We start from the raw sequence: 13,468 nt of genomic DNA on the forward strand, positions 1-13,468 counted from the left end.
TTCAATTGGTGAACTAGCTAAATTTTTTTTGATCTAAAAATTCAGGGAAAGTAATTCATACAAAACAGATAGGGTTATCACAGACTATATTCTGTTGAAATATTTTGGGGATCTAAGTACTGAACACAGTAAGAAAAAAAAGTCTTATTCTCAAATACTCTTCTACTAGCTGACAATTTTCTAGCACTCACAGCATAGCGTGAATTTAATCACTAACTTTTGAAATACTGCCATCTAGTGGTTACGTATGGGATCGGGATTCACAAAGTGCAAAAGGAATGTCGACCCACAAATTACCACAACTTCTTCATCATCATCCCTACTTGAAATAGATTATAGGTCGCACAGTCCATTTATCCAAAGCAGCACAGAATTCCATATACTTAAAACTTATCTACAGATTATACATCTTTCTCCTTTCCATGTTCTTGGTTAGTACTAAAATAGACAAAGATATACAAGGGAAAGTGTGTAGACATTTTTTGGTAGGGGAATGAGAACATCTGGATACACATGATACCTTGACCCACAAATCCAACCACAGAAAAAAGTTAATGCTTGCATGCATGCACAGAGCTGTGAAGAAAAACAATTAACATTCTGTTTGATTCAAGTAAGGTAATCTTCTCTATATTTTTAGCTAGAGAACACAGGTAACAAAATGAACTCTCATTTCAAAGACAGGGAGTTTTCTTAATACCATTGTTCTAATTCAAAGCTTTTACAGTCCAGTTCACAGGAGTAAGACACTCTGAATTACCTCATGAAGTTCAGTAAGGACAAGTGCAGAGTCCTGCACCTAGGGAGAAATAACACCATGCACCAGTGCATATTAAGGGTTGTCCTGCTGGAAAGCACCTCCGAAGAGGTTCTAGTGGACAGTTAGGTTATCTGTGGGAAAGCAATGTGCCTATGTGGCCAAGAAGGCCAATGGTATCCTGGGGTGCATTGGTAAAAGTGTGTCCAGCAGGTCTAGGGCAGTTCTCCTCCCTCTCTACTCTGCCCTCCTGAAACCACACCTGGAATACTGTATCCAGTTTTGAGCTCCTCAATTCAAGAAAGGCAGGGATCTTCTTGAGAGAGTCCAACAGAGAACTACGAGGATGATTAAGGGACCTGAATATCTCTCCTATGAAGAAAGACCGAGAGAACTGTGACTACTTAGTCTGGAGAATGGAAGGCTGAGAGGGGATCTTATTAAGGTCTATATTTTTGGGGAGGGGGGAGGGGGGTGTCAAGAGGAAGGGGACAGGCTCTTTTCAGTGGCACCTAGTAAAAGGACAAGGAATAATGGATATAAGCTAGAAGACAGGAAGTTCCACCTCAACATGAAGAGCAACTTCTTTACTGTGAGGATGACAAAGCACTGGAACAGGCAGCCCAGAGAGGTTGTGGAGTCTCTTTCTCTGGAGACTTTCAAAGCCAACATGGACTTGTTTCTAAGCGGTCCACCCTAGGTGATCCTGTTTTGGCAGGTGAGTTGGACCAAATGATCTCTGGAGATCCCTTCCAACCCCTAACATTCTATGATTCTAGTGAGTATAATCATTACTCCTACATTTCATACTGTCCAAGTTCTCAGATTTCCACATAAGAATCAAATGGAAACGGTTACCTTCACCAATAATGCCTTCACCCAAATCTCTTTAGTAACAATTAAATAGTTTGCAACTACTTAGCTTAGAATCTTATTTACTTAGTAGATACTCAGTACCACCTCAGTACTCATTAATTCTCACGATTAATTGTTATGTCAGGAAACGAAGCAGATTGCAAGTGACTAAGTGGCTATCACTGTAATCACTGGTATTTTCCACAATGTAAGCAGTGAGGGAACGCAGCAGACATAGAGCTCACTTGTTCAATTTCCAGTGCAAACTAACACCTGTGAAGAAGTGTTATTTACTGGGAGGGAGGAGGGTTTAGTTTAGGGAAGACTTAAAGAAAACCCCAAACCAAATTTTTTCCAAGCTGTTTAGTGCCCTCTAACAAAAGATTTGCAGCTCCACTTTCATTTTATCTTCCCATCCACTCCTGTTTTTCAGAGTAACCGCTCATTTCTTACAAATACACGTCACCGTTTTGCCCTTTCATTGTTTACATGGAGAAATGAAAAAAGTTACATATCAGAAGGTGACAACTGGCCTAAGACTCCAAAAGTTTCTTACCAGTTTAGGTTTTAACTGATCCTCACTATCTCCATGCCCAAGACGTCCGTATCTTCCCTTTCCCCATGTAAAAAGATCTCCTGCAGCTGTAATGCAAGCACTGTGTGCTCCTCCAGCAGCAATGTCAACCACTTCTATACCTCTCAGAGATTCAATTACACGAGGACGATCACAAGGGCTGAAATGAAAACATTTGTACCGACAACACTTTTAGAATAGACCATTCATGTTCACCTATGCATGGAGAGAGGTTTTTAAAATGAGTACAAGGACATCTAAAATAACTGAGTACTTGGTTTTGCTCTGCTTTAATACCTTATAAAAGCTAGAAATATTTTACCTTATGTTATACTACAGCATTACAGGCAAGCTGAAACTGCAAAACCACTTCCATCCAATTCTAGTCAAAGCTAAGCATTTACCCTGGAAAAAAAACACTCCAATTTAAGATACATTATCAAAACCTCTAGCATAAAAGGTACTGTTGCTCTCCATGGACTTCAGCATTCCTTTTTCTTTTTGGATCAGAACACTGTTATCTCTAACACAACACTTCTCTTTTAATGCAGGCAACAACGCATGTGGAGATGAGATGCAGAATGACAGTTTTGCTCCCTGATATGCCTTTTAGTACCTCATACCTACAAGACAAATTAAGCTCAAAATAAAGCCATTAGACTTTAGCATCCACAGATGTTAGAATACAGTATCAAATCAGAGAAATGTTGATCCATTTCCAAGAGTTACTTACCTTCGGTTTCCATGACCAAGTTTACCATCTTCTGCTTCACCCCAAGAATAAACTTCTCCCTCAGAAGACAATGCCAAACAGTGCTTTCCTCCTGAATTCACTGCAACTTTCTTTATAAACACGTGTTGAATGGATTCCAGTAAAGTTGGAGTAGAAACGGACTCTGTTCCTCCAATTCCAAGCCTACCACCTGCTCCATATCCAGTGGCATATAGCTTTAAAGTGAAGAATAGAATTTAATTTTGTTTGCCTCTTGAAGAACATTCACTAAAGCTGTAGTGAACAATTCTTAATGAATGCATACTACAATACAGTTAAAGGACAGCCTGAAAAACTAGTTTCTTACATGTCTCTATACCCTTTTGCTGTAAAATAAGAAGTATTTTGAAATATTTCACAAAAAAATAGTGAAAACATGGGTACATACAATTCAGTATGAACTGTCACTGACTTAACAGATTTAATTTTAAATTCTCAGGCTAATTTGGTAGAAGTATCAAGAAACCATAGCTTTGTGAGATAACATTACAAAATCATCCATCACCTGTAAGGTCTCTATCGAGCAGCACTATTCAATTTTTCTAAGTAATATATCTATCTAAACACAGCTGCTTCTTCCCCTTCCATACCATAAATACAGTTTTAAGCACTGTTTTAAGGTCTTGTTTTGTCTATTTGAAAGTAATTTGGCTCAATAGAATGATGTCAAGCAATGTCATTAATCTGTCCCTCAAACTTCTGTGAATCGCTACCAAGGATGATACTGACATCTGAGGAATCACTACAATATCCCACTACAAAAACATAACCATTATGAAAAGCTCTAGCTAAAATTCTCGATCGCAACCTTCACACAAAATGACCATCTGTATCAAAACTAAGACTCTTTCAAAACTGTGCAATTTTTTTTTTTATTCCTATACCCTGCACTCAACTTCTATGGTGTTCTTTTTCACTGAGGATTTAAGCATCTGCAAATCAGATGCTTAAAGGCTAGATGCCTAACTGTGAACTATCTCAAATTCCAATTACACCTCTCCCCAGTCAGGGAGACACTATCACATTTTACTGTGCATTCTGTTTTATGGGACTCTGTAAGCATGTTACTTGTATTTATCCAAAAATCCCATGACAGCTTTGAAATAAGAAACAAAAGACATGTCTCGTTTCATGCACTGAATTCCTAGACTGCACTGGTGGAGTTGGTATTGCTCAGTTTCCTTAAAAAAGGTAAAACAAAACAAAACTACTACTAAACAGCAGTAGTAATAATATCAAAAATAATAATCGTAATATTATCATCAACTACCTATATACATTTATTTTCTATTTCACCAAACCCATTCTGACTGAAGATAAAATGTTTCAAGGGAGTCTAACCAACAATCATTTGGTGCATCCTTACTTTTCCATCAGCAGTCACTGCAAACAGAGTCTGTTCACCACCAATTAACTGCACTGGTCTAAGGGTAGCAAGAGCTTCACATGGAGTTGGAACTTTGACTTTTGCTCCTTCAATCCCACCAAGCTGTCCTCTGTGGTTATGACCCCAACCATAAATAGTTCCGCTGCCTCCAGCTGAGAGTGTCCAATCATCAGGTCGTCTGCAGAAAATAAAAATCAAAATTTTAAAAGACCTTTTCAAAAATTACCCAAAAAATACAGTTCATCATTGTACAACAACAACGCATCACAAGACCAAACCAGTGACAGTTGAAAGAAATAACCTGTTCATCCACTGGACAAGCTGCTCATCTTGTTCTCTCTTAAAGACATTGTGGCACTCATGAAGAACATCCATATTTTCATTATCTGCCATTAATTCCCGTATTTTCTTTGCCACCTGTAAAATATTTTGGATTCAAGTACACTATTCAAACTATCACAACTAGCATAAAATACTTTAAACTCAGAACATAAGTGAATCACTTTCATATGCCACATGAACCATTCAAAATAATCCTGCAGTACCTCATCAAGGAAAAGGCGAGGCAGCGGTGTCCTTTTATCAAGAGCCACAGCAACCCTGGATGCCATACAGTACCTCCTGAACCACGCCCATTTGTGTGTCTCTGCACAGCAAGGGAGAGTGTCCAACTCCAGATCACAAGCAAGAGCCACAAGAACCTGAAGACAATCAAAAAGTATTTTAGAGATGTATCAAAAACGTGTAATAAAAAGGAAGGTGCATTTGAGGTAGTTGAACAGGTCATAGACCAGTAAGGGTCTGAACACAGGCTCAAGGGCATGTGAAGTGCAAGGGACATGAAGAGCCATTTTCACGATCCTCAGTGATGGAGCAGCATCAAGTGTACTCACACCATTCTCACATGGTTATGTATCTAATTCCCTCTTCCAATCCAAAACTTTTCACAAACCCTCTGTGAAAACCACTCCTAGATTAATAAAATTTTCTATATCAAATACCATGTGAACTTTTTGTCTTCCATTTCTAAACCAAATCTCCTTCCTGTAACTAAATCAAATTTAATAAAATCTCATTCAAATCAATGTTACTGATGAAGATTGTGAACAATGGATTACTTCTTCTCAGTACAAACTTTTACATATTTTAAAAATTTCTTTTCCTTAAGATAGGTAAGTCCTCTTAGATTAACTTTTACTAAATGACAGGTTATTTTCATCCTTTTATTCTTGTTGCTTTTCTCTAGATCTCTTCATCTTTTTTACTTTAAGTACAGGCCTTCCTTTTAAAACGTTATTTGTTCCACCTATATATAAAAAAACCTCTGGTATTTAAATAAACAAACAAACAAAACACTCTTATTAGGAAAACTCAGGAATCACTTATCAAGAAGTCTAGTACAGTGTACTTCCAAGATTTCCTGACCTATCTGCTTCTGCCTAACTAGGTACTTATTCTTTATTTGCATATTTGATTGTCCTTGTAGTATCCTGATTTTGTGAGAAAATGTTTCTGATATAGGACTGGGTGAACTTACCACATCTCACAAGAAAATCTAGAACCACACTAGTGAATTCTTTTCTGATTGTACCCCATTACCTTAAAGAAAGGGCTGTGAAGCAATTGTTTGCCACCTCTCACAATGGGGTCTTCATAGTCAAATTGTCGCTGCAAAGCTTCTGGAAGACCTTTAACCAAAGCAGCTAAAGCACTCCCTGTGAAACTCTAGAGAAACCACAGAAGTAGAAAGTTAGTCTTACTGCACTGCATTACAAAAAACATCATTTAAATGACCATGACAAAACATTATTAACTTCCCAAACTACCATTAGTTACGTGAAATATAATTTCCATCCATTTCCTAAAACAAGAGTATTTCTATCACTTTTTGGCAATGCCAAAACCACACCTACACAGTACTGAAATTAGCCATTTTTCTCCCAAAATGGAGTACCTTTACAGACTTGCAGACCTGTGCAAAAAGATTGTTCATTTGCACAATTCCTATTTTGCAATTAGTAACAAAAACACCGTAGGTTAGGGCTAGCATTTTAATCCTTCACACACATCTTAATGTGAAAAATATGAAGAGGAGAGCATCACTGCCTTCTTACCAAAGCTCGTGCTTCTCCATCGTTATCCCCTAGAATCCGGTTGATGTTAATAGACTGTCCGAATTCTGTTGTGAGCAGCTTCCGTAGTCTCTGCAAGGCCCACATTCTGTGGCCAGCAGCTAAGGAAACATAAGCATACAAAAAAAGTATTTACTTCAAACAATCATTTTAACTTTAAAAAATAGACTTAATTTTAAGACAACACCTACCTAAGGCACTCAGTTGAGCACAAGCTGCAAGAGAAGCTGCCAAGCGAGGAACTATGCTCCTGTTGGAAGCAAAATTTAAGCGAAAATCCAACAAACATGTAACCAAATCCATTGAGGGACATGAAAGAATGCAGCGATCTGAGAGAAGGTCTTTAGGGCCTGCAAGAACCAAAAAGCAAATACAAACAAAAAAAAGAGGTGAGGAAGATTTGTCTTCAGACTGAAGCGAAAACAGAACATAGGCAGAATTTAGCTGACCAAACATAGCAGTCTAAAGTGCCAGCGTCCATCTGTATTGGTCCTTTCCACCTGCCTCTAAAGGGACTGGAAGAAACAGGCACATTTGTAACATGAGTCACTTAAATTCCAAAACAAATGCATTTAAAACCCCCCAAAAAAATTCAGATTAACTGCACATCAAAATTATTCTCTTATCACTAATGAAAAGGCCAACTAGAGTGATAACAAAATAATTTTCTCCCTTCCTTAAGTGTATCTCCCAAGACTTTGTTGAAATGTTTCTTAAGTATGAATAAAAAAGTTTTCTTAGCATGAAAGTAAATCAACTATTCAACTACAGCAGGTAAATATCATGCTATACAAGCAACTGCAAAAACCAGACAAGGAAATTTACTCTTTTGTCCTTCTGTAAAGATCATATATGACAGCTTACCTGCAGCTGGCATGATGGGATAAACAGTGAATCGCCATCCCCATCCATTCACAGAGCCATCACTGATGAACTTCCATTTTAGTTCATCCCCTGGAATTCTCAATTCACTAGACCAATCTGACCACTCACGACCTGTTAAAGTAGGTAACAAGAACACATTCATCATTACTCTCTGAGCCAACAGACAAGCCACTCATCAAAAGCAACTTCCCTCAATGGTTATATATTATAAACATCACATAAATGCTTTCAAGAAAAAAAATATGTAAAATCACATGAATACATCTATAAGGATGGTATAATAACGAAACCTGAGTCTTAAAAAGTTCAGTTGGCACTGCTAACAGATACTCTCTATACTTTTAATACCACATTCAAAAGACAATTACAAGATCTTACTAAAATCCATTTTCCCCTTTTTAAATTATCTTTTCATATTGCAAAAATATATACCAACATACATATAAAATAAACCTTTACATCCTTTTCCAACCAGGATTCCAATCAGAAACACCTCAGTAATGAAACACATGTGCATCTGAAACAGTCTGAGAAAAAAAATGAGCTAACACTAAAAGCCCACATCATGACCGCTCAGAAATGTTAAGTACAGGTAGTAGCTACTGAGAACCTCACACATGATATGATTTATGGGTAAGTTCAACGTAAAATTTTATGAGATTTTAAATATTCCTCTAAAGTCGACTGCAAATTAATAGTGCTTAAAAATTAAATCAGAGATAGCAGGATAAAAGATGTGAAGATTTCATGTAGTGTCATGTACTTAGGCCAGAGCAGAAAACAGAGGGAGCCTAGCTATTATTTTGGGTACTTGACAGAATAGCCTTTGTCTTCAGTGTGTGAGAGCTCAAATTTCTGCCTTACTTGTAAAAGAAAAAAGCTAACAAAAGTACTCTTTTCCATTTGTGCTCCAATTTGTTAAAACATATTTTGATTTTACAGGCTTATGTATGTTAGCAGGGGCGCTAAACACTAAATTTTTACACTCCAATTGCTCTTAGGAAAATCATGACAACATGGAGATTCTCTGTGTTCAAAGATCTTAGATCTTTGTCTAGATTGTACATCTTTTGGTTTAAAACAAAATACCAATTGACACGGTTTTTCATCTTTTTCTCCTGGCATAAACCTCACAATAAATCAATCACAGACAGTGATACATTTCATTCATCATCTAATAGTTACTTTAGACAAGACATTTCTGAAAAGCACTAGTTCTCATAACCTGATCGGACAGAAACAATTCTGTTGACACCATCCATTATGGTGAGTGGATCATGACGCCGCTCTGTGGAACACTGGCGATCAAATTCTACCCTCAGTCCCTCAGCACCTAAACAGCAACAAAGAGTTCACACATTTCTACAGAGTATCGATACCATGAATAAACGCAGTATTTTAGAAATTCGTATGAAATCAAATATAGTTCTTGGCAAACCATAGCAGTCATAAATAAAAATAACTTCCTTTGGTTTATAGACATTATTTGTCTGTACATTCTTCTCTTCGAAAGGCTTACCTCATTGCAAACTCATGTGAGTAGGGCCTAGCAGATAGAAGACTATTATCAGAACATTCCAAAATGAAGTTGCAACAGACAAAAAAAAATGGCTGTTTACAGTTAAGGCAAATAGCTCTTTATTGCCTGTACCTTGATAAATACTGGGTAATGTACTAAAGGAAGCACTAAATTAAAAGACAGCATTGTAACAAAAAAGTAATTCTCTGATGCTCATGACTACAAGACAGGCGTTCAATTACTGACCCTGAAAAAGGTTCAGTCCTTCTCAGCTTTGTAATTGAAAACTGCTGCAGTCACAGCCAGTGAACCCAAAAACGTCTATTTCACAGCTCTGAGATGTTCATGCCATATGTAAGTGATTTAACAAACACTTCATTATAGCAACAGGATGTGTAACATAGCATTGTAAGCTAGGGAACAATCTATGCATGCAGGCTTGATAATAATTGAGGTTTAGTAACATAACTCCAATAATTCTGTACCTGGTATTTTAACTGTGCCACTAGAAGATGTATCATCAGTATATGGATGGCTGCTTTCTACCACAACTGGTTGGGATGAAAGGCGACCACTTTGTGAATCGGTTGCTACATCTTCCAGTTCAGTAACACAAAGCTCCAACAACATATCAGCAACCTATGAAAAGAAAAACATACAGTTTATGAAAAGCAAGCTTAATTAGCCCAAGAAATCTAAGCCAACTATCATTCTTCCCTAATCTGAAATAAAAATAAATTTAAAATGAATAAATCACTTACTTTCTGAATTCTGTTTCATAAACCCTCACATTAATTCAAAAATACTATTTTTGGTATTGTTAGTGCTACAAAACTCTTAAAACCAAAAGCTAAACATGAGAAATTTTCAGTAAGTAAATGATAACACCATTTATTTTCTTCCTTTACAGAAAAAATTAACTGTAAAATCTAAACTGTATAGCTTAGGCCAAGAGATCAATGAAAAGTTTAAATGTTTAACCAGTTTGTAATATTGCAAAATTGCAAAATACTGTTTACAGAGAAAATTCCAATAGTAATAATTTTCAAAGATCAGTTTCGAATAACAATTTTAACTTTCAAGGTTAAAAAATCCCACGTAAACAAAACCACAAACCCCACCCACAAACACAAAGATGTCCAGCTACTCACTATTAATGCTAGAAGCTAAAGGACAAACAATGTTTAAGTGCATCTACAGCATGCCATCTAACTGGGGTGGGAGGAGGAGGAGAACTACATCTCATAGATTGTCATTGAAAATTTGGGGAAAAGAAAAAGAAGTGTAACAGTGTGAGAAATTCCACTCAGATGCTTGTAGGTGAATAGCATCAGTTAGGCCCTGGAACAGGCTGCCCAGAGAGGTTATGAAGTCTCCTCCTCCAGAGACTTTCAAAACCCGCCTGGATGTGTTCCTGTGTGGCCTGCCCTAGGTGATCCTGCTTTGGCAGGGGGGTTGGACTCAATCTCCACTACCACTCTGTGATTCATTGTTTAAAACTGAAGCTGTCCTGTTATTTATACCATTAATAAGTAACATTTCTCTCAATTCAACACACAATCCTTAGTGAAGTCACTACTCATCTTTTTGATTAGTGAAGACAATAATCCTTTAATTAAAAGAATACAAAAATCAGCTTTGCATAATTTTTGATATTTCAATGCAGTCTTTAAGCAGTGTAAAGCCACAAATTAACTATATCATATGAGCATCTTAAAAGAAATGCAGAAAAATATAGTTAAAGAGTAAAGTTACAAGAAACCTTAAGCCACTTTCAGTTCATTACTGCAAAGAGATATTCTATATATCATTTATAATTTGTAGCATTCTTTCATATAGGTGCTGGTATCAAATATTACAGCTGTTTGTCAGCTGTGCTCCAAATTCCCCACACCAGTCAATATATTGTAAATAGTTAGAAACTTCATTGCATCACATGTTAATCTTAAAAATTAAGCAGAATTAATGTATCATTAACAATATATTATCAGGATTTTTAGCAGGCAATAATGCCTCCATCAATTTGAGAAATAAGCATAGTTGCAGAACAAAACCAACAAGGTCTTTTTTAAACTAACACTCCACAGATCCAGGAAATAGGGTCTGCTTAATTCAGCTTCATTCCAACACCCATAGCCACTCATCCAATACATCAATACCATTTCTTAAACTTCTATTTTAATGTCTAACTACAGCATGACAAATCAAGGACATGGTCTATTACTGGTATTTGTAGAACATGCATATATTCAAGTAATTAACAATTCACATGTAATATTCACGTTGTATGTCCCACTCCTGTTTTTATCAGTATGTTGAACTCCAAATGTAAGAAAATCTTGTAGAGTAAACTACAAGGACATGGTTAAAATACACAGAAACAAAATCTGACCTGTGGGTAAGCTGTGCCCATTCCAGACAGCACAGCTGAAAGAACATCTCTTCCCTTTTCACCTGCTCGGTTGGACACAGCAAGCTTTAGCAGGTCAACCATGACTCGTGTGTCATCTGGCACTAAGAGACTAGTAAACTCATCCAAGTACTGTGGTTCTGGGCCAGATACTTTACTTTGACTTTCTACATCCTACAACATAAATTGCAGAAATATTTAGACAGTGAGCATGAAAGAAGTATTACACTGAATCCAAACAAGTTAACTACTCTGAAGAAGGTGAAAGGTAGTTTAAAACACATTCTGCAAATCTGGGATTATATGGCCTCAAAATTAACATATTGTTAAACTCACTACTCAAGTGAAAAACACCCACCATGTCTCTGTCTTTGGATAGATTTTTAAAATGCATTCATTTATAGAGTAACTTAAAATGCATTCATTTATAGAGTAATTTTAAAAGCATTAAAAAAAGCAAAACTGCTTGATAAAAGCATAGTAAGGACTTAGGTTTTAAGGAAGATATTGACATTACTTCTTTTGTTTTTGTCATGGTTTCTGCAATGATACTGGCAGCTCCAGGATCATCTGTGACTGGAATGAAAGGACGGCAAGAGGCAGCAGCAGCTGAGGGAGTTACAGCAGATGGTGTCACAGCATCTTCTGAAGAAACAACCTAGTCAAAACAAACAATAACTAAGAAAAGCTGCAACAAGATACTGTAAAACCTTTAAGAGTAATTATCTATTAGAGAGGCTTACATTCAAGGATAGCAGCAATTTAAAAACAGCCACTAATTCAAAATCAATAATTAATTCCCCACATTTTTAGCTTTTATTTTATGTTTCTAACATGGCAAACAAGCCAACACCCTCCTCAGTTCAAGTTACTACAAAAATACACATCAGAGTATCAGCACCTGCCAAAAAGTTTACAATGTAAAGACATGCCATACCAATATATGTCAAATTAATACTTTATTAAAGGAAAATATCTCCTCAGCAACAAGCCTCTTCTTTTTTTCTGCTTCTGTTAGCAGTTGGGAATCAGGTAAAACTCCATTCAGGCCCTCCTGTCTACATTAGTTGATATAAGTTTACAATTACATTTCATTAAATATTCCCTTATCTTTTTTTTTTTTTTTTTTAAAGATTACTCCTGTAAAATTAATTCAATATCTGGTCAAACGGTTAACATTTTCTCTAAAATACTACCAGAAATCATCACACTTATGTTTAAATGACACTGTGCATTCTTAAACTTCAAAACCAATTTCACTCTAAAATTTTAGGTTTTTAGTTTTACCAAATCTGACATACACAAAGTACCCTTTCCTCAAATTACAGCATGAAAGGACTGTTTACTCTCTGCTATTATTGAACTAAACAAGACATATTTTCCAGTTTTACTGTTAAAGACTGACAGAAAAATTCATTTCACACTTTACCTCTCCTCTCCTGTCCTGCCATGGGTTTGGGCTCAGCCTCTCTTCTGTATCTCCTGCAAGCATGCATTCATCTCCATTTGCAGGGCTTCCAGTAGAAGTAGCATCTGATGGGGGGGCTGGCGATGAAGAGGGACATTCTACTGGTGCAATCATACTTGCAGGCATCAGGGCTCCCACAACTGCATCCCTGAAATCATTAAGGACAGATTAATGTAAACCTAATTATATTCCCTGGTCAAACTTAGAAAAGATTATATTATCTTGTCTTAATAAAATAAGGAAAGGCTTCCAAGCTCTAGAATTTAGAAAGCAGTTTATTTCCTTTGGGGCCTAATGCATAAATGCTGTGTTTTAAGGTCACTGTTCTATACAAGTTCCTCTTCTGTACAGAAAATGTAATATAACTAAAGATAACATCAAAAGAAAATTTAAAATAAAGCTTAGGCATATCCTTATGAATCCAAACCTGTGAAACAATTTATAAATGACTCAAGTAACCCTAGCAGGTGATTAACTGATGTCACCTTTTGCTCTACAAAGGAGAGTTTGCACACCTACCTGGCATACATGATTTGTAATGCCATCAGTATATGTGATAATGCCTGCTGTTTGGCAGCATTCCCATCAAGTGACAGGAGAATCTTAGCAAGGGAAGGGCGATTCGGCTTTGAACTGTTTGCCCCACTGATCTTGTTACTGGCAGCAGAAGAATCTGCATCTGAAGGAACACCTAGAGCAAGGGGGTACA

General features: G+C 36.7%; 1 protein-coding gene across 7 annotated transcripts in view; it reads right to left on the reverse strand.

Moving 5' to 3' along the window:
• The window catches only part of HERC2 (HECT and RLD domain containing E3 ubiquitin protein ligase 2), a 110,502-nt gene that overhangs the window by 18,345 nt on the left and 78,689 nt on the right, over window positions 1-13,468 (reverse strand). For 5 of the 7 annotated variants that reach the window (XM_054400547.1, XM_054400539.1, XM_054400530.1 and 2 more), the window contains exons 65-79: window positions 13,279-13,450; window positions 12,721-12,907; window positions 11,809-11,949; window positions 11,274-11,465; window positions 9,367-9,520; window positions 8,588-8,695; window positions 7,342-7,473; window positions 6,669-6,827; window positions 6,460-6,578; window positions 5,945-6,070; window positions 4,891-5,046; window positions 4,647-4,762; window positions 4,325-4,523; window positions 2,920-3,134; window positions 2,169-2,346 (exon numbers count right to left, since the gene is read on the reverse strand). In XM_054400547.1, the coding sequence (XP_054256522.1) occupies window positions 2,169-2,346; window positions 2,920-3,134; window positions 4,325-4,523; window positions 4,647-4,762; window positions 4,891-5,046; window positions 5,945-6,070; window positions 6,460-6,578; window positions 6,669-6,827; window positions 7,342-7,473; window positions 8,588-8,695; window positions 9,367-9,520; window positions 11,274-11,465; window positions 11,809-11,949; window positions 12,721-12,907; window positions 13,279-13,450 (2,354 nt within the window). The remainder of the gene's footprint in view (window positions 1-2,168; window positions 2,347-2,919; window positions 3,135-4,324; window positions 4,524-4,646; window positions 4,763-4,890; window positions 5,047-5,944; window positions 6,071-6,459; window positions 6,579-6,668; window positions 6,828-7,341; window positions 7,474-8,587; window positions 8,696-9,366; window positions 9,521-11,273; window positions 11,466-11,808; window positions 11,950-12,720; window positions 12,908-13,278; window positions 13,451-13,468) is intronic. The other 2 variants (XM_054400564.1, XM_054400556.1) reach the window with 2 other exon arrangements.

Source organism: Indicator indicator, chromosome 1 (genome assembly GCF_027791375.1).
Source record: "Indicator indicator isolate 239-I01 chromosome 1, UM_Iind_1.1, whole genome shotgun sequence".
In the NCBI taxonomy this organism is placed as follows: Eukaryota; Metazoa; Chordata; class Aves; order Piciformes; family Indicatoridae; genus Indicator; species Indicator indicator.